The sequence below is a fragment of the Trachinotus anak genome, unplaced genomic scaffold (genome assembly GCF_046630095.1).
Source record: "Trachinotus anak isolate AG129_WGS33_773 ecotype Australia unplaced genomic scaffold, CSIRO_AGI_Tana_v1 ptg000010l, whole genome shotgun sequence".
Classification (NCBI taxonomy): Eukaryota; Metazoa; Chordata; class Actinopteri; order Carangiformes; family Carangidae; genus Trachinotus; species Trachinotus anak.
The window spans coordinates 19,740,177-19,766,316 of NW_027273861.1; the positions used below are offsets into that span (position 1 = coordinate 19,740,177).

General features: G+C 39.9%; 3 protein-coding genes across 5 annotated transcripts in view; all 3 read right to left on the reverse strand.

Annotated features, from left to right (window-relative positions):
- Nucleotides 1-1,040, reverse strand: part of kdm4b (lysine (K)-specific demethylase 4B) — a 45,656-nt gene extending 44,616 nt beyond the window's left edge. For 2 of the 3 annotated variants that reach the window (XM_071485978.1, XM_071485976.1), the window contains exon 1: nucleotides 899-1,040. The gene's annotated coding sequence lies outside the window, so the exon portion shown is untranslated. The remainder of the gene's footprint in view (nucleotides 1-898) is intronic. The other variant, XM_071485977.1, reaches the window with a different exon arrangement.
- Nucleotides 1,041-1,504: 464 nt separating this feature from the next.
- Nucleotides 1,505-14,013, reverse strand: uhrf1 (ubiquitin-like with PHD and ring finger domains 1). The gene is made up of 17 exons (XM_071485980.1): nucleotides 13,867-14,013; nucleotides 11,967-12,129; nucleotides 11,372-11,638; nucleotides 10,110-10,264; nucleotides 8,778-8,993; nucleotides 8,198-8,313; nucleotides 7,842-8,028; nucleotides 7,253-7,376; nucleotides 6,830-6,937; nucleotides 6,542-6,646; nucleotides 6,203-6,309; nucleotides 5,935-6,097; nucleotides 5,518-5,655; nucleotides 4,811-4,934; nucleotides 4,448-4,596; nucleotides 3,768-3,866; nucleotides 1,505-3,427 (listed from the first exon to the last, which is right to left on the reverse strand). The coding sequence occupies exons 2-17, from the start codon at nucleotides 12,117-12,119 to the stop codon at nucleotides 3,281-3,283; spliced, it is 2,358 nt and encodes a 785-aa protein (XP_071342081.1). The 5' UTR covers nucleotides 12,120-12,129; nucleotides 13,867-14,013; the 3' UTR covers nucleotides 1,505-3,280.
- Nucleotides 14,014-14,091: 78 nt separating this feature from the next.
- Nucleotides 14,092-26,002, reverse strand: kcnn1b (potassium intermediate/small conductance calcium-activated channel, subfamily N, member 1b). Its single transcript, XM_071485979.1, has 10 exons — nucleotides 23,088-26,002; nucleotides 20,780-21,926; nucleotides 20,128-20,565; nucleotides 19,756-19,851; nucleotides 18,669-19,087; nucleotides 18,293-18,434; nucleotides 17,937-18,047; nucleotides 17,536-17,663; nucleotides 17,280-17,349; nucleotides 14,092-16,863 (listed from the first exon to the last, which is right to left on the reverse strand). Exons 2-10 carry the CDS (start codon nucleotides 21,917-21,919, stop codon nucleotides 16,579-16,581), a joined length of 2,829 nt encoding a protein of 942 aa, XP_071342080.1. The 5' UTR covers nucleotides 21,920-21,926; nucleotides 23,088-26,002; the 3' UTR covers nucleotides 14,092-16,578.
- Between the last annotated feature and the right edge of the window lie 138 nt (nucleotides 26,003-26,140).

Consider the following 26,140-nt stretch of genomic DNA (forward strand, 5'->3'; position numbering starts at 1 on the left):
CTTCCAAGCAAGCTAAATGACAAGACAGGAGTTAGATATGTCTAAGTTTGGTATCTTTAATATGAAACGTGCAAATAATCCCACTGCCACACAGAGAATACGTGTCTTCCAAAATAACTGTCTGTTAATAAAACCGGCTCAACTAACAACTGAGAACTGGTTTTGCTTCATCAACTAATAATCTCTCTTGCTGTAACGTTACCTCACTTTTAAGAATATAATCATCATATATCAATTATGAGCAGGGACCCTCTTTCTGCTGGGACTGACCTAATCAGTGAATGGAAAGGCACATGACCCCCAGCTGTCTAACCACAACAAAAAGGGGCCTACACAGACCCTTTAACTCCATCTGGGCCTGAAACTTATTTTAATACTACAGCAAGCTGCCCTCATAATAAAAGCTGCGATGTTAATACCCATAAATGGCATTTGTGGCTTAATTCATTTCAGGCTTATTGAGAGTAAAATGATGCTGCTTGGTTTCACAGGAGCAGTTTTTACAGGCTGCTGCTGCTGCTGCTGAGGGCGACGATAGCTCTGCACAACTAACATCAACTGTTAGCATTTTATCTAAGATGACAGCGAACAAAAAACCGCAGCTGAAGCGACTCAAATCAACAAAAATGGGGAACTCACATGAACCTTCAATGCAATCTACCTAAGTTGCACATACAAGCAAAAGCAGTCGTTGGCTATATATTTAAACACAGCTACACTTCACAGTGTCCTAACGTTAATGTATTCTTAAGCTAGCTGGCTAGCTACTCGCTAGCTACTTCCATATCTGCAGTTAGAAAAAACAAAACACCGCGACGGCAGACACCGCACATCACAATTAAACAAGAACACAGACTCTGTGATTCAAAAGAATGAATCCCGTTTGGGGAAATATTACCTCCTGCGGTACAGTATCGCCTTTCCCTGTTACTCTCAATCAATTTGGTTTCGGTTTGTAAAAATTCCCTGGATCGGTTTTCTTCTAGCATTAGCAAGCTGAGGGTGGTCGGGGTCACGCCCACCTCACGAAATACACCTTGTGATTGGGCAAATGTCGCCGATACTATGATTCTCGGTCAGAAGGCCAGCGATGTGATTGGTTTATTCAGTTACAGACACACAAATCAACCAATGAAAATAGACGCTCATTTCTACTCCTGTCCTGACGGCCATACTTCAGCGATGCGCACGCCACACACGTACACACTGCCGGGTTTGGCAAAAGCTGTTCTGCTCCGTCAACCATGAGAAAAATAAAGCATCCTCACTGCAAGTGAACATTTTTATCAGTATTGTCATGATCCCTGTATGAGACCGAGAGTTTGTACAAGGCCTGGACAGCATGTGCCATTAATCAAAGTTCTTTATGTAGTTTGTCTTGGTGCTTGAGTGACTTAAAATTTAATCCAGGTGAGAACTAAGGAGGCACAACCAGTTCATCACTTAGTTCAGAACACGACTAAAATCTTCAAGACAGGTGTGGGGTGAAAAATAAATAACACACTTCATTTTCACTTTTTATTGAATAACACTGAAAATGTATTGACAAATTTTTGCACCAAACATGTGCAAGCATTTCTAAAAACTACATATCAAAACTAAAATGGACTACAAATTATACAATTTTAGAAAATATACATTTCCTGGTCTATGCAAATCTTTGTCTCTCCATAAAAACTCAAAGTGCTGGCATATGGATGGATATTGTCACACACTGCTGTTGAAATTCAACACCAAACATCATTCATAAAAAGACAAGAGTCTGCAGCAAAACTAGTAAATAACAAATTCAGATAATTTAGTTGATTCAATATCAAATTTCAGTAGCAGTGTGTGTAATTTCCTTAACGTTTCAAATTAATGCAAGCATTTCCTGTTTTTTTAATGAATTCAGGTAAGACTAATTACCACAGGAGACAAAAATCTGACTCAACAGCCCCCTTCCATAGAGAGCAGTAATGGATTATAAAAGATGAAAAATACACATTTTAATTTTAGCAAAAGAAATACAAATAGTTTCTAGACTCAATTAGGTTTAAGTGTCAGGGACAACATCTAAAGAGCTAGATAGATGGGAGTTCTACGTTACACTCTTGGTTAAGTACATAAGTTTCTTTGGACTTAATCAAAATAAACCTTTTCAGAAGAGAGGAAACCCAAATCAACGCCAAAGAATAAAATGGTCTTCAAATTGTAACATGTTTGGCTTCTAAGATTTTTAAATTCATAGCAACTGTTAAACCAACGTTCAGAAAATTCATATACCAAAAAAAAAAAAAAAAAAAAAAAAAAAAAAAAAGTATGAAAATATATAGGGAACCAATGCACAAGGCAGAAAATCCAACAAGTTGGATGACACAGTTTCCCAACAAGACACTTCCGAGAGTGAAGAGGAGGAGAGAAACAAAATTTAACTGGTTCAGTTTGTGCTTACTTGTTAAGTCTTGTCTACATTTTATGCAACGGCTTTAGATTTAGAAAATGTCTTATCTCAAAGAAAAATTTAAAAAAAAAAAAAAAAAAAAAAGGCTTTGTTCACTCATGTTAATGCAATTGCAGTCATCTGATCATACCAGGATACACAAGGTGTCACATTTACAACCTGTCAGGACTACACTGCCCTGACTCTGTCTATTTTAGTTTGTCAGCTGACAACAAGCAGCATGGTCTTTGTAAACACGCAAGATTTTTAAAAAGCAGAAATACTGAGTACAGAGACGTACACAGCTACAGGAGAAACAACAGTCTTCCAGGTCAGATGCGAATGCAGACCAAATGAAATCCCGACTGCGTGATCAGTTTGAGGAGATTGCACCAAAATGATGACCAGCCACAGCCAAACTAACAGTAGATCCAGACTCTAAAAAGTCTTGTACAAAAGAATCTCCAAACAAGTTGGGTAAACGGCTTAACCACGTTTGTCTTAACGTTCTCTTAAGGAGTGCTAAACATGGAAGGACTTAGTTGAAAGTAACAATTTTACATGGATAATATTAGCATTAGTTAATGGAACAGAATGAAAACACTGGGGTAATAATCACAACTGAAGGTATAAACGGAGTAATGGCACAGGCAGTTATAAAGGAATTTGATTCATCAGTAACTACACATCATGGCAGATCCAAGGTGAAAAATGGTAGCATTTAAGTCCACAAAAACTGTAGTTTTATAAATCATAAAAAATATATTAAGAGAAACTGATTCTTTATTGCCTCTACTGAAAATTCCCCTTACAGTTTACATCGCGTTTCTTCGAAGGCTGAGTGAGCAGAACCAATGATCATCGCCCGTTGCTGTACCCTGGGAAAAACTGATTTAGAATGTCTTGCAGACATTTGTTGACAGTCATGGAGTAGTTTTTGCCCAGATCATGTCTGCAGGCTGGGCAGGTGTACACCTCTGCTCTGAAGGACCGCTGAAGGCATTCCTGGAGTAAAAAGAAACAGCTTTCAGTTATCAGGGGCTCCGCCATCTATTTTTTAATCAAAATTTCACCGTTTTACCAGATTACTCTTGTATTGTTAAATATCAGTTTGTGATTTAAAAAAAAAATGTCATGACTTTATTTAGTTGGTGGTTTCCTGCATTCTCCAGAATAAGACAGTTTCAGAGGTGGGTGTAAGGCACAAATGAGTCATCAGATCAAAAGCTACTACAGCTACCATGACATTTAAGATAGCAAGTCTAACACTCGCTTTGCACCTGCTACAACTTTTGAATCTCAGTAACTTGGGATCCCAAAATTTGGGACAGTAATAGTTTCTTACCCTGCAGACATTGTGTTGGCACTCTGTGGTGATGGGCTGATAGACCACTTCTTGGCAGCAAATGCAGAGGAACACTTCTTCAACCTTGTTCAAAAATTTCTGCAGACAAAATATTCAACATTTGAGAAGACGTTACAATCTGTTCTATTATTGACACTTATGAGCCTTCTGCCATTTCAAGTGCGAGATTTATTGAGCACCTCAAAGTTATTATCTGCATTCTGCATTTAAACCAAGAAGCTCCTGTTTAGTTAATAAACTAACTAGAGTCCAGCACTGACAAATCTCCACCCAGCAGTCTTGTTCAACAATCCAAATTTTCCCAATCATACTGGCTATTTTTGGTTAAATATGTCAACTGTAAGCACGGACTTGTTATCAGTTGAACTTTATACAGGAGTACAGCTGCAATTTCATGTTGAAAGTTATCAGGACCATGCTGGCAAACTTTCTAAGGTTCTAAGGGGTAACATGTTTCACATATTTAGTTTCTTCCACTTGAAATCACAGCAGCGGGACATTAAGTATTTGCTTGTAGTTATTCAACATCAACTATTTATCTTATGGTCACAGTATAAAAGTGTTGAAGTGCTTTAGCAATGTAAATTTACCCAAATTCCCTTAAATTTAAGCTTAAGCATATCAAAACCCTACTTGACCAAATACACAGTCATTCTCACCGGTCCAAGTGACAGTGACTCCATGGCTTCATCCCACAGCTTCTTGTTTGGCTTGTCATTCTTGATGAGGGCCTTCTGCTCCTGGGAAAGCTTGTACACCTCTACCTTGATTTTCTTAGGAGTCTTGGCTGGTGAGGTCTTGGTGGATTCTGACAGAAACCAAGAAATACATTTTCCATTTAGTTAAATGGTTTTAGGGCAAAGGGTGGCAGATATTGTTTGGATTTCTACAGAGAGATCATGATCACGCCACTCTGCAATATAATTTTCTGCATGCCACAAAAACGCCTTTTGCATGAGTGTTATATGTTGTATGTTTCTGAACACCAGGTAAAAATAAAAATTCCAACACCCACAACTTACCGCTGCCCTGAGATTTTCTCTTCCTCTTTGCTTTGCTGGGTGTTGCTGCTGCTGCCGCCGCCGCCGCCGCCGCCTCCTCCGCTTCATTTTTGTTCTCCTTCTCTTTCTGATAGCCAGCAGGATACTGAAACAACAAGATTGAGTCAATATAATCGCAATTGCACCAACATTAGCAGGTCAACATGGATTTTAACACCTAAAGGATGTAACATTTTGTATTTACCAAGAAACATTTCCAACTTAAATATTAACATGCTTACTGTTAGCACGGCAGTGTAACATGCTAAGTGTGAGCTCAATACTGTTTAAGAATTTGGCTGCAATACTCAAAGTTTCATTGCTCGCTAGTTCCAAGAAAAGACCATGCCAAAAACGTATTTGTCCTATCGACAAGAACTGACTCTGCAGCCTGATATAACTTATTCTTCCATGTCAGACCATCGCTGTGGTCCAAATATGCTGAAAACATGAATGAGTCACACCGTTGACTTATGCTGGGTGACATGTGCCTCACTTACAATGAACATGGATACTGTACTTTATTTGGATCAGTTTGAATTTATTTGCATTGGACTCCGTAGTCTATAAGAAATATAAAAATTAAATAGTGAAACTACTACAGATTGTACAGTGAATGACTTTGTCAACTTTGTGCTGATCATAACACCCAGAAAAAGTAATGTATTATACTATGATCTCATCTGTACCTGCATGGTGAGAGCGAGCTTCTTGATGCGTTCCTTGCCATCTCTTGTCCACGGTGCCGGCTCATCATCGTCACGCTTCAGCAGATACCGCCAGACCAAGAAGCCAGACTTGCCCTTGTCTGGCCAGTACTTCACCACCTGGAGGAAGTCAAAGACATGTAAAGTAAAACTACAAATGGACGCTCAAAGATACATGATTATTATAAACATTTTAGTCAAACTATAGTTAATTGTTGGCCTACTAGTAATTCAGTGCTGGTAAGGCTGAATAACAAAGCTTATCAATGTAATGAATTAACTGTCACACCCCATGTTTAACAGTTCCATAACTGGCGTAATCATGTTTTGCAATGTGCCAGTTTGACATCTCCCCTCCCTAAAAATGCATACAGAAACGTGTCCAGTGTTCCTTCCTACCTTATATATCCCATCATATCGGTTTCCTTCCTCGGGGCAATATTTACTGTGCTTACGACCTTTGCAGCTGCGCACAACTCTGACTGGTTTGCCTTCCTTCCAGTGCTTGGCCTCAGCTCCATTTTTGTCATTAACAGGGACATTGCAGTTGAGAGCCAGTGCCCTGCAGAGGGTCAAAGCAAACAATTTAAATATACAAAATAAATAAAAGAGAACGAAAATCCTGTTGACTGAAGGCAGTTATGCGTTCTGTCATTTAGAATCATACCGGTTCATGTGGGTAAGTGTCTGATCACATGACTGCTCAGCAGTCCTCTTATTTCCAGACAGATCTCGTCCGCCAGAGCCAGTGTAAGTGAACTCATTACCATCATCCTACAATGGAAGAGACATCAAACATCAAACACAAAAGACTACATAGGTTTGCTAACAGGATGCAAGCGCTTAGAAAGAAGTCTCTCTGTTTTATATCAAAATGAGACCTTCACTTAACACTTGAGACTCCCCCTGAAAACTGAAATTAATCAGCAACTTTGACCTCATTAAAAGTTATCCTCGCTACCTTTTATATGTTACTACTACTGATGAAATAAAAACAACAGCTTACCACATCGTCCTCATAGCCTCCAGCCAGGACCAGAGAGTAAGCACCATCGTTGCTCCTGCCATGGATTCCAGCTACATGTGGCCTGTGGACTCCAGACTCACTGACCTAGAAAACCCAAAGAAGTGAAACATTACTTCCGGCCACTGGAACACATTTTGTGGTTATTCGGTTTGTCACCACCAAGATCCAAGTCAAACTTAAGTTGAAGACAAGAACAAGAATTTTGAACTACATCGCAAATGTTTCTTCAACAGCATTAGTTGTAATTCCCAGGTTGCATGGACTGACCTGTACTCTGAACTTCCACAAGGAGCCGACAGGGATACCGGGGATTGGGCCGTAGTGATTGGACGGCACAATGGTGCACTGCTTGGTTCGACCAACACAGGCCATTCCCTGGAGAGGGAGGAGTTTTTAATTTTCATATAAAGACTTTATCATGTAATACCAAGTATAATGTGGTACCTAGTTCTGCCATGGCACTGAGAATGGAAACAGGAAGTCTGTTTCTTACAGCATACTCTTTGCTCTAACCAGTGTCAATATAAAATCATCTTTGACAAAATCCCCTTGATATAAAATATTAATTGTTGGCCAAATGTGTCAAAATAATGAATTAAAATCATATCTTAGATATCTAAATGTAATCCAAAAAATTGTTTGCACATCCAGATAAGATTCGCTGTCAAGCAGCACCATCTCAGCACTCACCTTGCCCCAGTCCCTCTGGCTGGAGGAGCTAGCAGAAGCCATCTTTGCTTTCTTCTTGCTCTCTTTCAGCTTCTCTCCAGCCAACACAACTTCACTGGCGTCATTACGGCAACCTGGGCAATACCTGTAACAGCATGACATGTAGAGTAAAGGTCAAGTCAAGCACAACATATTAACACAGGTAATGATCGAAAGCATGACGCCATGCCAGAAATGGCTTGAAAAGAATTATGTTTAATGTTTTGATTCAGCTAAACAGCAGCCCTGACATTTACTGCCGACAGTACAGCTGTGAATGAGGCTTTGAAGCTATTAAAATCTCAGTATACTGAATACTATACAGTATATGAACAGTAGAAAACATTCTGTTCTTGGCTTTGGGAAGAAGGAAAAAAAAAAAAAAAAGAGAAAATACTCAATATTGATTACATTTGAAAAAAGTTTGCCTTTAAAACTAGGTCACTACCTATATAGACCCATAATGGTCATATGACCCATAATGGTCATATGACCCAATGTTATATCAAGCAAATGTCAGGCTATCTGAACCCATTGGGAATTATGGAGTTCTGCATCTGCTCTTACTGACCAGTCCTCATCTTCAGGGATGGAGGTGAGTGGGGGGTTCAGGCAGTAGGTGTGATAGGCCATGTCACATTCATCACACAACAACTGTTTGTCAGGATCCTGCTTGATGCCGCAGATGTGGCAGTTACACCAGCGACAGTTTTTTTTGGGATCATCCTTACAGTACTTGCACTCAGGTCCATTTGATCCTGGAGAAGAGAAATTTCATAATATTATATTTCAATATACAACACTTTAACTGGGTAGAGTAAGGCAGGTTTCATATCTGCAAAGTAACACTGAGTCCCCCGACGAGTGAAAATCTAAATCCTCTTTCACATTTCAAAAAAAATTGTTTAAAAACAACCTTAAACTTACTTTTTAGTGGACTCTCAGATCCAGTTGGGGTCTCACTCAGAGAGCCAGGTTCCTCAATTTTGTAGATTTCAGTCAGGAACATGATCCGGCAGTCATTAAGAGAGTCACCAGCATCGCTGCAAACAAAGAAACATAGTGACAATGTAACCTGCATAGAAGCAATATACTAGTATGATCTCTATTACAATACTGTATGAATCGCTTGAAAAAGAAGGAAATAAAAAAAACATACAACTTTGAGATAACTATGCAGAGACGAAAGGAAAGTAGTATATTGGGAGATCCAAATCCAGATATAGACAGGGATACCGGGGATTGGGCCGTAGTAAATGACAGTGGTTTATACTCCAACATCTTAAAATATTAGCCTTGCGGAACATATTCTGCCTTCTACTTTGACACCACAACAGGAAATTAACTTCTCCCCACCTGCTACAGTGGCAGCCGAAATCCAAACGAACTCTGACATACAGACAAAAATGTTCACTTGCCACAACAGCTAGATGAACAGATGTTAGACTTGTGGTAATTCACCCTATATAGTGTTAGAATTCCACCTTAAATGCAACAGTGCCCTTACCCAAGGATAATCTTGGCATAGATTTCTCGCGCAGAGCGCGTCTCCCTCTTCTTCTGGATCTCTGCATCATACCAGTAGCCACGCTCCTTGCGATCATCTGGGTTGTAGTTGACCATAACTACCATTCCTGGCTCCAGCTGGTGCCACTGGTACACCGTACGGGCCCGTGGACGAACATCCTTGGCCAGCAACTCAATCACACCATTCTCTGGGTAGCTGTGACAGTAAATGTTACACCATATCAGTTTGCAGTTCAGAAACAAGCCACACACCACCACAGGTGCTTCCTACACAGTGCTGCCAGGGATTGTAGCCTGAATGTATAAGCATGGTGAGGAACAGCTACGCCACTCAGATAAATGTTCCCACCAACAGTAATGCACTTGCAAACTCACCAACACAAGAGCGCTTTTCAGAGAGGGCAAAGAGATACCACAGAAAACCCAAATCTTCAACTGTTAGTGCTACTTACTCATGAAAAGTTATTTTAGTTCAATGTCAGAATTGGTTCCACAATGAGGAACCGTCATAAGCCTTTCATGTGAAGATGCAGTAGGCATAATTTTTCATAGTAGTAGATAAACAGAAGCTTACTCTAATTTAAGACAATGAAAGTGCATGTTATGTTGTCTAACAGGTGGTGGTTCAATTGTCTAAATTACTGCTGTGCCTGTGCATGCTACAGGAGAGGAGAGGAGGAAAAGAAAAAAAACAAAACAAAAACAAACACTCTGTATTGGGTTCTACAATTTAACTGACATTATTATTATTATTATTATTATTATTATTATTATTATTATTATTATGTAAGAAAGATAATGCTGCACATTCATTTCACTTCCATCACTGCAGCACTGATAGATTGAAGCATCTTACTGAGCTTAAAGAGCCATAATTTAATCTTCTTCAGCCTTGGGATCATCAATAATATTTGTCTTTGGTTCACTGCTTTCGTTTTGGTCAATTGATTTGTTGTTGGTTCTTGAGAAAATTTTGAATGTTAGCACTTCATCTACATCCTGTAGCTCACAGCAAGTCAATATAATGCCACAACCATTTATAATAAATTTTATTGTTTGTTTTTATAAATGATATTCAGTTGTGTGCATTTATTCTGGACAATTTCACTACTGAAACCATCTAAGCTCTATGTTGCAGATGGTGGGCTATATGTCAAAAAAAACACTTGCTCCTTTATGTTACACACTAAGATAGTAAGCAAATCTTGGGTTGAGTTATGTTTTTTGGTTTCAGGATTCATCTAATTTGAATGGTGAATGATGATCAAAAGCTTTGATAAAATTGACCATTAGGAACAAAACTGATTCTTACTCTTCATATTTAACGTGGTACAGTATGTCTTCCTCTGCTGGCTCTGCCTCTGCGGCCTCCTCTTTGGGCAGCTTTGTTGTCTTCGTAACATTAACGATCTGGGCCTCAAACCACGCTCCCATGTTCAAGTCCCTTGCATCCACCAACTCATTGATCTTCAAACACACAAAATAGAAAAAGTTAGTCAGATTTTCAGAGATATTTTAAGACCAATTAGTATCAAGCACACACTTTTCAAACTTTTCATGATTTTCTTTTAGCTTAAAAAAGTGTTCTACTGAATATCTGAAGTCTCACCGGGCCTTCAGCCTTACATATGCAATTTCAGCACAAAGGGTAGAATTATATATTTTGACAATGTCTATAAGATGAAGAAAGCCAAGCCACTACACCCACACCTTATCCAAGTCTGTAGAGGTGCAAAACTGCTGGATTCTGCAGAGTTTTGATACTTAAAACTGTATTGTGGTCAAACACATAAAACAAATTAAAAAAAAAAAAAAAAAAACATAAAACTCTGCTGCGTTTTCCTTATACTCATAAATTAAGGCTAAAAACTACAACATGAAGTGGTTATACAGTAATATAAATTACACAGTGTAGCTGCAAATTCTGCAGCATCATAAGACACAGTAATATAGCTGGTTGAGTGATACAACGCAGGGTCGGGTTGCGCTTGAAAATAACTAGTTTGTACGATGTGGTGTTCAACAATCTTGGAAATCAATTGTGTTCATAGTTGTTTCCAAGAGCCACACTCAAATCCGGCCATCATACTTGAGAGGGCGAGATGTGAAATGTTTTAAATATGATGACAATGTTGCACATTTTCACTCAATCTCTCACCTCTCATATACAAAGCGGCCAACACAGCAGTGAGCATGACTTAATGTGGAGTGACACTCAAACTGAACTACACACAATTATCTGAAGGATTCACAGGATGACATCTGATGTTTGAGACAGCAATAGAAACTTTTTAAATGTCCACATGTATAAGAAATGTCTTCGAAGTTGTCCAGTTTTTTTCCTTTCAGATTGTCGGTCAGGTTAAACCCATGCTGTTCGTTGATCAACACGTCATTTGACCATATTTCATGGCCTCTTCCCAGCCTGGGCTGAGCATAGGTCATACAGTACAGCTGTTCACCACATATCCCCAACAGAAGTATTTGATTTCCCCCTTGCCACAAAACAAAAGTAACCTGTAACAGCTACGGATAATTCCTAATTTAACCCCAAATGTTAGATTTAAAACGCACCTTGTAAAATCCGAACCCTGGATCGATGAGTTCTGGGGTGTTTGTCTGGGCAGAGGTGCCAGCAGTCTGACCCTCTACCTCACCGTGAGTAGAGCTCTTGTCAGACTCGCTCTGGGTTGAGCCACAGCCAGAATCAGAGTCAGAGAGCTCAGCTTCTTTGTCCTTGCTCTTGACGACATCAACAGGGGGCATCTTCTGCCTAACAAGCAGCTGCACTATGTCGTTTAGTCCCACATTGTAGTCGAATATGGTATGGCCATCCTCCATCTGTTGAAAAATAAACACATGTAACATTGCTTTTGTGCTTCTGTGTTTTTTAATATTACCTACTGATGTCTGTACAATTGTCTATAAGAGATTTTTTTTTTTTTGAGAAGAGGAAATTACAATTCTATTTAAGACGAGCTTTTAATTTAATGCAAGTTTTGCATTTCATGCATTCTATATTTTGTTCGAGTAAATGCTAAGCAGCACTCATGACTGAGCTACAACCATCACCTGGAAAAAAAACCTTGAAAGATTTATATCAGCAGAGACTAAATAAATCTTACAAACTAAATTACTTACTATTAAAATTTCAACTATGTCGTCTCACCTGCTTGCCACGGTAGAACAGCCGCTGCCTCTCTGGCTCCACCTTGAAGAGCTCCATGATTTTGAGACGCAGCTCATCCACCTTGGTAAGTTTGGATAGGGAATCTACCCGGTGGGTCTCCTTCCCATCCATTGTGCGCACTTGAATCCACATTGCAGCTGCCCTGTGTCGACAGCCAAACCATGACCCATTTTAGCCACAACAATGACTGCAATTATTTTACTGAACACTGTAAATAATTGCAGTAACTAATTCCATTTATTGGATTATGTGATCTGGTATTTTTCGACCCCAGAGGACATTTTTATAATGTAATGTTCCAAATTAGTACACAAACCATTTTAACCAAGTTTAATAATCTCACACCCATGGAGAACAATTCAAAACAAATGCACATTTCCATTTAACACAAGAATAAAATTGTGCCCAGTAGCCATTTGTATTATTTGTAAATAAGTGCAACCACAAAATTTTAACTTATAACATTTTCTTTTTGAAATAAGCAATTAATGAATCCATCAACTCCACTGAATAGTACAACATTATTATTTATTATGGCTATATCTAAGACTTGAAGGTCTGATCTGTGTAACAACCGTCAGTTTTGTTTTCATAGTTTTCTGCCAGCTCTGTATGCTGTTTGTGCAATGTAAGGTGACACTTGCCACATAGCCTGTCAACACTTAGAGGTAGTTTTACCATTTAAAATTGAACATGTTTTCCCCTCTGAATGCATTGTTGAATTTACTTTCACTTGCAACTGTGACTACATGTTCACACCAAGCTGCGCACATTTAAAATCTATATTTTCCTTCCCTTTAGACCTTTTCTCTTTGTGGTCTTGAAAGCGCGTCAGTCAAAGAAAGAGTTAACTGTAGTTTCTCCGTAGCAGAAATATGAGTATTCACACTTGGGTCAGTGTATTATGCTGCTGTCAGCACTGGGCTGTCACTTCAGCAGAGTAACAGAAAGGGAGGGAACAAGCTGATTTAAATACAGTGCGGGAAACTGGGCTGCAGGCCACTCCCAGTTCTTTTAAAGCGAGCACATCCGGACGCGAGGGAGCGCTAGCAAACAATGTGCCTTCGCTCTGACAATAAAATACACCGAATTATTGCGTATATATTGTTTTAAAATCGATAGTTTTCACAGGGTACGGTTATTTACCCGTATAGACTGCGCTTTGTTCCTATAATAATCGGCGAGCTCGGCAGCTGCTTGGCTTTTACTTTTGCGCTCTCAGCTGAGGTGCTGCTCGCTGTGCTGTCTCTCGAAATAAAGCGACACCAGTGAACAAAACAGGAGTAATAACATCGAAAACAAACGACTTCCTTTCACCTAGGGTGCGTAACTTCACCGACACCATTCATTCATTTTTAAATGCAGACGAAACGAGCGAAATTCCTCACAAGACAATGAAAAAAAAAAAAAAAACAAGGAAATAATCTGTTTATGGTTAGCGTATTTGTTTTGCTTAATAGTAAACACTGAGGTGAAGGTTGTCGAAATTGCAGCATGCGTTGCACATTAAGCAGGCATACTACAGATAAACAACAGAGTACAACAGCTCGTTGCAGTCAAGTTCATCGCCCACCCATATCTATGCAAACCACGTTACAACTTATTGTTACACTGCTTTCAACTGATATTTTACCCATAAGAAACCAGACAGCATTCATTCACACGAAAACTGTCCGGGTCACTGCTTTTTTTTTTTTTTTTTTTTTTTCCATTTGGCACCTTACATTTGGCTGACTAGGGAACTTGATGTAGTAAACCAAACAGAAACGAGGTAGGACTTTGTCAAGTTAGCTAACCTTAGTAAGCTAGCTACTGGGTAAAGATATCAGTGAATACAATTTTAAAAGTTATTAGAATATGAGGGGAAAAAACGCTTTACCTGTTTGCTCGTCCAAGTGAAAATAAGAAATTGACGTTTCAGGAATAACGCGCACGTTTTCCCTAAATAACTTCGTTGCAGCGGTTTGCACGACCAACTCTCTGCCTTGTTAGAGACTGATCAATGAGTTATTCTTCAAGACTTTGATATCCCGCCCGCTGTAAAAATGCGGATTCTCCATTGGCTGCTTGCCTCTCACTGGATCCTGCTCATTGGACGGCGGAGCTGTCAATCTGAAATGCGACTGGAGCTTAGCCTCAGCGCGCGAAACGACATTCTCGTGGGTGCAGCTCGCATAAAGTGACTTATCGCGAGATTACGCAGCGCCATGTAACCTCGCATCCAAGAGGCAGATGGTGGTTCTGGTAAACAACCTCACCAGGAGAGATGTTTGTCATGTCTGGAGAATGACTGGCTTCGTTATTTGATTTCTCAATAAGTTTCCTTCCTCAAACTAATCGTCTTAATATGTTAAACTTTGATGTGGAGCCCCCCCCCCCACCACCTTCTACTGACTTAAGTAACACTGTTTAATTAATGATATACAATTAGCTGCCGACAGGGCCTCTTCAGTTTGGCGGGAGCTGAGCACGGATAAGGCCAACTCAGTTCATAGTAGAGCACTGAAAGTAAGAAGTGTTTGTGTAAGGGGAGAAGCAGTATTTGGGTGCATTAGCAGAGGCCGCGTGTTTACTTGTAAAATTGAAATGTGCTGTGCAACACACTGATTCTGACACTCGCCTCTTGCTGTGCACTATCAAATGGTGCCCTTGTTGACAACTGATGACCACTATTTCCTGTCAGGCTCTAGTGTCACCAATAAATTACAAGCAACCTGTCAGAAAAATTATTTAAAAATGGGAATATGCTGTTTTGTTCAGTCCAGGATTATTATTCTGATTTCCCCAACCTGGTGGATATAACCCTTTCACCTAACAAACACAAATCAATTCCCTAAAACCAATCTCTCTATGACAGAACTGACAAGAAGGTTTCAGAACTACAAATGGAGTTCCCAAGTTATCAAATATATATAAACTTTATTTCTATTGCACATTTCTCGAGAAGGTTTTCAAGTTTACAACGTAAAAAGTACCACTTAAAAGAGCGCACACAATTAAGTTTACTAGAAGCAGCAGAATACCACATGAAAATGAAATTTAAAACAAAAACAAAAAATCAAGAATGTGAGTTAAGCAAATAAATGAATTATTATTGCAATAATGGTATTACAGTGGTCATTGACACGAGCTGCAGTGTTAAATGAATGTAATACCTTTAGGCAAACTGTTCTAAAGTCTACAGGTGCCCTGACTAATGTTTCTTCCCCTCCAGGCTTTAATCTGGCATTTTGAACAATCAAGACAATTTTGTCCAACTATCTACAGCACTAACTATAGCACTCGACAGCTGTGAAATCTTAGCTTGAACGAGATCATTATTGCTTTTAAAGTAATCATAAACATCAGAAAATCTCTTCTCTATGCCTTATCACTTCTCTCTAATGGAGGACCTCATTTACAGTAAAGCATTAGGACAAAGAAAACTTAATCCTTGAGGAACAACAACTTTTTTTTTTTTTAGTTCTGGTTAAGAGTCAGTCGGTACCATTCTTGACAAATTGCTGCAGATGTTTTCGAGTTAGAACAGTAAGTGAAGGCTTTGTCATTTTTATTTTGAACCTTCATTGCTCTGCTTTTCATAAGTAGCTACAGTTTCACATGTTCATTCCTGGGAGCTGCCCTGCACAACCTGGACCATCAAGTGGAAGTTGTCTTTCTCATCATTTTCACAGCCAGTTCATTCAAGGAGCACGATGTTGACAAGCTGACTTCTGTAACCCCAAGACAGCCATCAACTTTCAGTTATCAAAGCTGCTCAGTTGACTTTGCTCATATCCACCATTTTGGCAGAGCTGCGTCTAAAAATATTCACTTGTAATTAATCTAGCTTCTCTCCAAATCACCTTGTTGGAGAACTGTCTTTAAGTGCTCCCATATTACAGATGTTTTACTCTTGTTGATTTGTGATTTAGTAGTATTTAGTTTTTCTGTTATCAGTGTTCTGATAAAAAGGATAGCCATTGAACTAAGCTAATGTTGATCTTTAACTTTGTAGTCTTAGCTTTTCTTAATTAAAATACTGGTATGGTAAGCCAAAAAAACTTGCTTAAACCTTAAGAAAATGTCCTCCACAGGAGGTCTGAGAACCCATAGTGGTCAATGTGCCCAGCTATGGTACCCCCAAAAATAGGAATATCATTTCAAATTTCTTAAACTGCCTGAGAGTTAGCTAAGTTACACAGAATATGATAAGGTGTTTTAATAATTGATTTTATATAATAGCTGACAGTTATACTTAAATTCTCCATGACCATCTTCTCATGCAGTTCACTGTGGTGCAATCAAGAGAGGCTGCATGGATTAACGTTTGTCTATTTACAGGTGAAAACCCGGTCCCTCAGCTAACAACTTGAAGCAGAAGAAATGAAGAGATGATGTTTTCCCTTCCTCTAGAGTCCCCTGACCGAAACACTTCCCCTCCCATTGGAGCTGCTCGACATGACTTTAGCTGCAACTCCCGGGGGTGAATGTATGTCAATGTATGATTGCACAGCAGAGTGTTACTAAAAAGAAGAATGCATGTCAAGAAAATCCTCCCCAGCATTAAAATAGGTTGTAGACTAAGAAGGAAACCACTAAGTGAGGCCTATCAGCTATAAGGTGTCTCTGGCGTGGTGGATCCTGGACAGAGCTGCCTGGCAGGGACCGGACAGCACTCAGAGCTCAGAGAGGATGACAGGAAGTGGACACGACAAGCCAAGTCGTCCAGGAAATCCTTTTGTAACTTTGTTATTGCTTGAGAAAGCACAAGGGGCAGCGACTGCACACTGAGAAGGAGGGAATCCAGTTTCTCCTCCAGAGCTACAATCCTCCTGTCCAGCTCCTCGCTTCGATGCTGCAGCTCCGACACTAGATCATACATCATGTTCTGAGTCTGAAAGCAGGAGGGAGGACAGATCATACATTTAATTCATTGTATTTGAATTGAGCTATTCTTTGCATTTGTAGTAGAGCTGTGGGTCCTCAGTGGGTCAATACCAATATGAAATGATACGTCATGTGACAAATGTGCCCCACCATTTCACAGTGGTCAGTGGGAGACCTGTGTGTTTTGGCTCAGGAAGTATGGGTAAAGTAACTGCTAAAAGGGAAGTATGGCAAACTAGAGAAACTGGAATTAGATTTTAAAATTGCTTGGAATAACACACAGTATCTTCTGGCTTCTACTGTTAATAGATGATTATGGATAATTACCTAACTTGGTGAAAAATCTTTCTTTCACTTCTGTCAAATTAAGAATTTCTCAACTGATCAATTTTTTAAAATGTGAAAGATACTACACATACAGACCTTGGCAAGGTCAGCAACTGTGTTGGCTTGGTCAGTGAGTTTCCTTTGCTCCATTTTGACTCTTCGCAGTCTACGTTTGAAAATCAGAAACACAGTCACAGTCATATTTAAGTGCATGAATCAAAACCCTGTCGCATGTTTTACTTTGACAACATTTATCATTTACCATGAGTAAAATGCAACACTTACAATGTCAGTAAAGTTTTCCTACAATATCTACACTTTCTTCAAACTGTGGTGGTGTATTTATACCTACTGGTGGATAGCTTGCAGGAATTTACGCTGATGGTGGCGTACTCTGGCACGGTCAATCTTCTTCACCAGCTTGGTGTTTTTGTAGATGAGCCAAGTCTCCCTCAACACGTTAGCAGCTGTGTTTTTTATCTGGGGGAGGGATATCATACAGATGACACAGCAGAGTAGAATTACATTAATACATTTACAGCAAGCAATGTTTGTGTCATGTGTCATTGCATGTGTTTGTTTTGTTCCACTGTAAAGCTCTTTGAGATATAAATAAACTTCTAGACAAAACTTCAATTGACCCAATATGGTAAAAAAAAAAAAAAAAAAGCCAAAATAGTATTTAAATTGTACTTTACTGTTAATATTAAGAAATGATGTACAACAAGTTTGCATCTGTGATTGTGAAGTGACCTTTTTGTAGAGTTGGGTATCCATCATGAAATTATGGACGTGCTTCTCGGCTCTGGTGAGTTCTGACTTCCTTGCAACAACAGCAACAACTAAAGCTGTACAGCCCGCTCCCTGAGGAGAAGAGCAGTGGTTAGTGGCACTGTGGGATACTGTGGCAAAGGGCTTTACAAGGGCAATTTTAAACTAAGCAAATATATTTACAAATTATAAGATTGATTATGAATTTGAGGCCACAAATATTGCTGTGATGTAGTATGCCAGTATATAGTATTTGGCTAGTTGATTGGTAAAGTGTTTTGTTAATAGGTTTACCCTCCGATATATGTCTGGTTGTAATGTATCATTACAAGTCTCACCATAATTCCTGTTAACAGGCAAACACCTTTCCCACAGTAGGTGTGAGGGACCATGTCTCCATAGCCGATGGACAGGAAGGTGATGGAGATTAGCCACATCGCTCCAAGGAAGGTACTAGTTACCTCCTGTGCATCGTGATACCTGTGAAGACATGACACCTGGCTGCAACAGCAGTGGATGTAAAAACTGAGAGAGGCTGTGTCATAGCAAGGAAGATGTTTTACACATAGACTATCCCTGATTTTGGTTTCTTAAATGAATATACACCATCTAAATAAGGTGGAAAATACACAAACCTGAAGTAATGCAAGAGGTTACTTAAGGAAGAAAAGGAAGAGTGAGAAGTTAAGGTTTTTGTTTTTTTCTTGCTGATACCTCTCACACACACGCACGGTCCACGCTGCAATGATCCAACAGGACACACTGAAGACCAGCAGGACTGTGCCGGGGCAAATGGTCATCAGAGTCTTCATCACAAAACGAGTGTCAAAGTTGATCTTGTTGAGCGCCCCGATGCTGCGGGAGGAAGCGTCTGTGAACAGTTTGCTGTGAAGCAGCATGACCCGGCCAATCAGGTAGAGGCGCAGGAACATTGGCACCGAGAGGATGATGTCAACGTCAGCATCCGCTACTGATGCTGTGTAGCTGAAGGCCAGTCGAGCCGTCCAGGTGAACACATACTGGCCCGGGACTGGATGGATGGCACAGACCAGCAGCTCAAAGACAACAAAGAGAATCCGCTCAAAGGTCATAGCTATCCTCCAATCGTCTGCCCCGTTGTCCACCATGAAAAGCTGTAGAAGAAGAGGACAGAAGGTTTAAGGTAATGTGTGATCTATTAACCCAGAACACAATAATAACTAACTATCAATAATAAGCAAATTCGTTTGGAGAGGAGTTTTCATTTGAAGTGTTTTGTTAATGTGATTGATTTCTATATGAAGATTTGGATAATAGGCAAATTTCTCACTAAATCAACACTATTGGTGATGGCATTAAGCATTGATGAGCACCTTTTCTTATATTTCAGACCTTTTTTTTTTGTTGCGTGGCCCAGCCAGAGTTGCCTACCTTTGTACTAATTTCCCCTAAACAATGATTCAGTTCTGTGATAAATAAATTCAAAACTCAAAGTTCACTTATTTTGCTGAAGCTTCAGCTGTATATCCCAGCCTCCTTCAGTAATCTTCCCACAGTATACAGCCACCTGTTACCAAGTGACTGATGTCTTGTACTTGGGTTACATGATGACACCTGAGCATGTTCCACTCTCAGAACAAGGTTGTATGATAGGGAATGGTTACCTAAGTGAATGTTAGTTAACTTTTCCCATTTATCACATTATCACATTTGCTACCAAGGTCAAGAATGAACTTCCACGCTCAAATAATAAAGTTTACCAATCAAAAAACAGGCCATCAGTTACCTAACTAAATGGGTTTGAATTAAATCATCTACATACCTGGATTTCCCTCGCATGGTACATCACAATGAGTCCAAGAAGTATTGCAGTAGAAAGGCTGATCAGGCCTTTCAGTACATATGAATATATGGATTCCTGTAAACAATGGAAACAAAAACATGAATGTGGTGAATGCAGCTCATAAGGTAGGGTATTTCTGCCCAAAATATTCCTGAGTAATAGTCATTTAAATGGCCTTAAAACCCATGTCGACATCTGTTTGCTTTGTTGGCATCAGTTTCTCATAAAGGATGCCCCACTAGCTTGTATGTCAGTCTGTCAGTAACAAATGAGCATTCAGTTTTCTTGGCTGCATTCTGTTCTACCTAATAAAGTAATAATACTACATAAAATGAGTCTGAAGAGGACTACCTTGTTGTAATATCCCCTCGAAAGCTCTGTCTCGATCACCATAACAATAATTCCAAACATCCCACAGACCAAGGCGTAGTCACTCAATTGTTTGCGCTTCCCAAAGAGAGCTCTTCTTTGACCTAGCCGGTAACTAATATCCTTAGTCTTCTTTTGAGGTACGCAGCCTTCCTCCCTGGTCAGGTTGTCACTGTTGGCCTTACTAGAGTCTTCTCGGATGACTTTGGAGAAGGCATCCTCGAGGATGGCACTGTGAAGAAGCTGAAGAGGCTGTTGGCTCGAGTGAAGATCTGCAGAACTGGATCTTATAGCGCCATGGCTGCTCAGCGGTCGCACTGCATCCCCGTTAACTGTGTCACTAGTTTCTAAGTTGTCAGATGGTGGGGAAGTATGTTTAGGGAGGGAGAGTTTTGATCCACTGAGCAGCTGAGAGTCTGTCTGCAAGTAAGACAGTCAGCACAGAGCATGAAATTTATCAGACAACACATCTTGGTAGAAACCATAATCAGTACACCAGAAGAAATAGGACCGCCCAACAAGAAAATATGTTTTACCTTTAAACTCAGGAGCTAGGTGATATGGACTGCATTTCATGAAATTATCTGCACAAAGTCAGGAGACAACAGTAGATAAAGAAAAAGAAATCCTGTACCTGACTTTGCTGCTGTCTAGTTCTCTCCTCGACTAAATCCTGGTTCTCAAGTGAACTATACTGGCTGATGGAGAAGGACTGGACACTTTTGTTACTGGCTGGCGTATATGACCTCTTCACCCGCGGAGTACTGGTCAGAGGGTTGTATGGGAGATGACGACACTTGAGAATAATTGAGGGATCCCCAGGTGACTTGCAGGTTTGATCACCAGTCATCGATCCATGAGAGTCTTTCTTTTGACGTTGCTGAACTAACAGTGGTTCTTTACCGAAAAGCTCTCTCCAGTTCAGGTCTGTACTGGCAGCAGGCTGAGGCCGTTGGTGAACTTTCTGATTTGTCTCAACACACTCAACAGAGTTTAAAGGGATGTTGAATAGATTTGGAAGGGTTGGTTGGCTGCTGTCTTTGAGTTTAAAATGATTGCAAGGGTGCTGCTGCAAAAGCTCCTTGCGACCTTCTTGGTCACTGCACTGAGGCATGAAATTATCTTCTGGATGGTTTGTTGCAGGTTTCAAAAAACCCCTTTGGTTTGTTTGCTGTGGTAAAACCTGGCAAGAGCTTGAACCTTGGGTGCTTTGAGAGAAAGACTGGGTGTGTGGTAAAGATGAAAGGCTCCTCTTGTTTGCCACTCTGGAGAGGCAGTCTTGGACTGTACTGGGTTTTGATTGTGGTTGAAAAGTAGAAGCTTCTGAATGCTTGTGCGCATCAGGACAGGCACAACCACATCTGTCATTGTGGTTTGGATGTCCTACACTGGTCCCTGCTCTTTCTGCTGAGGGTGAATCATCTCCTACACTGCTAACCTGGCCACAAAGCAGCAGCCAGTCCTGATCACTCAGCTGTGATAAGGTTAGGTTTTGGGTTTTCAGCGGTGACATCTGGGCTGAAACTCTCGGAGGACTGATTCCATTTGATCTTTCATGGGGTGAAGATGAAACACAGCACAGGCTCGTCTCCTGTGCGGACGAAGATGCTTCAACTAAGGTTCCAGAGTATCGATCGTGCTTCCCCTCAGGGGTCTTTGTTGAAGGGGACGGACCTCCTGATGTGCAATGCTCATGGTCCCCGTCGTGGAAGACTTCACCTGTTGAGTCAAGACGTCGCGTTGCGTTGGTGGGTTTAACCAGAATCAGCCTCATGGCATCACTACGGAAGAGAAACAAGATCACAAACACATCATTTTTCACGTCACTGGAAAGAGAGAGGACAGACGAGACAGAATAGATGCACATGCAACACAGACAGAGATATATCTGAATCAGGATGTCACAGTTGAATAATGTGAACACAGCATGTGTTGAATATTTTTCTTTCTCCTTTTGTGCCTAAATTTTAACAAAAAAAACAACAAAAAACCAATGTTATTTTGCTTAAGAGATAATCAGATAAAGTATTTTAAAACTCTGGAGTGGAATTTTTTTAACTCAAATTTTCATGCCTCCATAATAGCCTTTATAGAGTAGGCTATTTAACTGATTATTCACACTCTTATTATTGAGTATTTATTCAAGGCAAATTGTGTGTTCAGCTGGTTATGAATATGAAACATTCTGTCAAAAGCAGATGTGACCCCCCTCTAATGTTATTCTACTGTGCGTGGGAATCAGAAAGGCTCAGAAAATTAAACAGATCAGTTTCACATGTTATTCAACTATTTAAGAGGAAAGAAACTCATAATTTGGAATTATTGAAAGCCATTGTTAAAAAGTAAAGTCTTAAATTACTATCAACAAAGGTGTAGTAAGTGGATATTATTTTGTCTAGAGTGAAAAAGGAAAATTTTGTAGCAGATGTAACAGCTTTTAAAGTTGCATTATTTTTGAATGATGCTGTCACATTTATTAAAAAACCAGATGATAATATGATCATAAGGATTGTAAGCAGTGTCCAATGTCAGTCCTCCTTCACCCTTCAAACACTGAAACCCATGAAATTATAACATTTTTTAGAAACTGATTTATCCTTTTATCTTCATAACAGGTGTCATTCTGATGTATATGGTGTACACGACAGTAGCCTATGTGTTTAACGCCTAACGCTCAGCCCAAACGGTGGGTTTATTGTCACCCCATACAAAAACGTGAGCCATCACTGTCATAGCTTATCTTTAAGTGTTTTATGACTTGAGTGCCACTTTCCACGTGTAAAAACCATTTTGTAAATAAGCAAACCTAAATGTTCCAAATGGTGGTTGTCTTATTGTGGAGTACAGCCTTTCAACTACAATTCAACATCTCAATTTTTACAAGTTTCTCTAAAAAACGAACAAAGATACATCCTGAACAAATCCCCCCTGGAGATCCTTACCTTCTTCTTCCATATGTTGTTTTCCCCAAACTTAAAGACGCAGGTCACAAATGGGAAGTGCTCGCAGTTTACAGAACAGAGGTGGCAAGAAGAGCAGCCTGAGTGGGTGTCGGACAGTGGCTTGCCTCCTCCCAGTTCGAGCACTTGATAAAGGAGCTTTGGAGACGCTTTCCTTTGAAAGTAATGATTAGAATTCAACCTGAAGAAAGAAAAGGGCAGCAGCAGCTGGCCTGGTAAAGGGTTGCCATGCAAATGGACAGGGAGTGGGAGGGTGCTGCAACAGGTTAGGATGCAGAAAAACAAAAACCTGTACCATCAGACCGGAGTGTTAAGGCGGAACATCACACGAATGAGCTCAAAGAAATCCCCATAAAGTGGGAGTGATTGGTTGCTAGGGAAAATAAAAGGAATTGGTTGCTTTCAATACAAAATGGAAAATAAAAGAGGTCAGTTGAACTTGTCATTAAAGCTCTGTATTTCAAAGGTCTTTACAGGGTCTCTTATCTCTTCCGCCGCAAGAGCCTGGCTGGACAAAAGTGTCCATTTTTAAATCTGGCTCTGAATGAATGAAGCCAGCGAGTGCAAGGCCCCATCAGATGTGTCCTGGATGATCTAACAGATGTAACTGCAGGAGATATTTTAAAACAACTGCATGGTGAGATACATTCAAAAACACTGCCAATCTCCTAAGAAGTTCAAAACAATCTAGATTCAGTCAGCAGGAGTAGTGTTACTTACCTCACCAGTGTTTTTTTTTCTTTTCTTTTTTTGCTGTTTAGAAATAAAAACCTGCAAACATGAAACAGATCTGGTGTCTCTCAATGTGAAATGCATGGCATAAAAAAAAAAATCCAAACTATTTCAAGAAATGCAGTTGCTTTTCTGGATTACTGACCAGTACACAGATCAGTGGCTCAACAACCATTTCTGTTTTATCTTGGTTTTCTAGTTCATTTTTTACATTTCCAAGGCATTTAAAATCTGTAAATGGCTACACCTGACTGCATGTTTCAGGTGGAAAAGCCCAAAATGTAACTGCAGGTAAACTATATTTGTTATATTATTTTACTTGCCTTACCCATTTATTACTTATATTTAGACTGCTTTAGGCCTGTTTTATTTGTGCTTGCTGTCTCTCCACCTGGCATCTGACAAACCCACAAAGCCTGCAGCTTGCTGCCTCAGCAGCTCAGTATATCAATGTTGCTGTGCTGGAGAAAACCTTTGTGACCAACAGTGGCAATGACCACAGCCAAAAACAATCAGGAAGTATTTTCCATGAGAAGTTACTTTGGTTGTTGCAATTAACTGCATTAAAGTTATAGTTTTGTTACTACCCGAGCAGTAAGTGATCTCTCGTTTTAAAACAGATTTGTGACAAGCAAATAAAACAAAAGTTGAATCCACAGCAGCAATATAGCTCTGAGTGTTTGGATTATAATCCTGTTCAATTTCAACTTCAATTTCACCAGCCCACCAAAGTTGTGAAAGGATAGGAATTTAAAGTGATCGCTGGCTAAAGGCCAAAGTGTCTGGTGGAGTGGATAAGGGAGGTCAGTCAGCTACTGTTTGAGGTCTGGAGATGTTTTTTTTTTTGCCTTTAATAAGAAAATCAGCTAGCTCATTTTGTGGATGTGGTAAAAACTTAAAAATCTTCATGCCAATTTACATTGTTTTAACGTATCAATAAAAATATTTTAGAGCAGATCTCGACCTGTAAAAGCAGATGATTCAGTCTTTTTATTTCTTGTTTTCAGTTTGTGTAGATGTGTTATGAAGCAATAAAGGGACAACTTGTATTCTTGGTAAAAGCAGATACACCAGGATTTGATTAATTAATTTCTCCCTCACATTTGGGTTTTACAAGTGACAGATTCTGCTTGCAACAATCCAAAGACCAAACCATGCTGAGGATAATGCCTTATAATAGTGGAGGGGAAGCACAGGCAAAGTATTTTATCAGAAATGTTTAAAGCTGTGAAGAAATCATACTTGTGTCAACACTTAACTTGAGCCTTTACCGTTGATGTTGCTGGTTATGAGGCAATAGCACCAACTCCACAGTCAGGAGTCATGGTGCGGTCAAGTAGTCTCACATAGCCAGACCTATCTGGAGAATGGTCTGGCTGCACCCATTATCTTTCTGCTTTTGGGGGGGGAAAAAAACAAACGGTCTGGCTAGTTTGCATTTCTTTAAACCAATCACAAATGTCTCAGGCGGCTCTGAGCCCACGATGCAGCGACAGTGCTCCTTCAAAATAGTGTCAGCGAAGACGTACGCCGTTTGTGTTATTACACAATCCAAATCTTCATCAAAAACGTGATGTTTTCAGTGTGTAGGTTGCGAGCTCTGAGGTTGTTGTTGTTTCGTCTAGCAAAGGGGATTCTAAAAATGGTAAAAGGAAGGGGAAGAGGAAAGGGGAGAAAATGCTGCCTGTAATAGGAAGCCAATGGCAGACTTTTACCAACAGCCTACATCCAGTCAGTCAGACTACAGTTCAAGCAAGTCACATTTTACATTTACTGCATTTAACAGACTTTTGTCCATAACAGTGTGGGTCCTTGTCACCTGGCTGATGGACATGGCAACAGAAAAAGAGATTGATATGGGGAGTGAGCCCACACAATTACAGTTAATCTTTGTGCCTGCTTGGCCATCCCCAGTGAGGATATCTTGGTATAAAATGCACTGTGCATCTGAGTATATTCAGGGCACGACTCTTAATCCACTGGCGACGGTGGCTTCAATGCTCAAGGCCAACTGTTCTGCTATTTAAGCAAAGAAACAGCTCCTTTGAACAAACTGGTTCTTCACTGGCCAAAGTAACTAAAACCTAAAGTCACTTCCAGCCACAGCTATTTAAAATTTACCATGTACCCTGGCCACAAAACCATAGTTAACTTTCTCCTTGAATGAAAAGTAAAGTTTGAACTCCATCATCTTCTTTTCTGAATAAGCATTGTACAAGAGCTGGAAGAAACATTTGACTTCAGTGTGTGACTTCAAGTATGTGCCTCCTAACAAAGGAAGAAGTTTTGCATTTAAAAGCAAC

What these genes read in the sequence shown, in the direction of transcription:
- uhrf1 (XM_071485980.1), bottom strand. Translation starts at nt 12,119, where the DNA reads ATGTGGATTCAAGTGCGCACAATGGATGGGAAGGAGACCCACCGGGTA. An exon ending in TGTTCTACCGTGGCAAGCAG is followed by an intron (nt 11,639 to 11,966) that starts GTGAGACGACAT and finishes ATTTTTCAACAG; the next exon opens with ATGGAGGATGGCCATACCAT. An exon ending in CAGGGTTCGGATTTTACAAG is followed by an intron (nt 10,265 to 11,371) that starts GTGCGTTTTAAA and finishes GTGTGTTTGAAG; the next exon opens with ATCAATGAGTTGGTGGATGC.
- kcnn1b (XM_071485979.1), bottom strand. Translation starts at nt 21,919, where the DNA reads ATGAGGCTGATTCTGGTTAAACCCACCAACGCAACGCGACGTCTTGAC. An exon ending in GCCTGTTAACAGGAATTATG is followed by an intron (nt 18,048 to 18,292) that starts GTGAGACTTGTA and finishes TCTTCTCCTCAG; the next exon opens with GGAGCGGGCTGTACAGCTTT. An exon ending in TTCCTGCAAGCTATCCACCA is followed by an intron (nt 17,350 to 17,535) that starts GTAGGTATAAAT and finishes TTTCAAACGTAG; the next exon opens with ACTGCGAAGAGTCAAAATGG.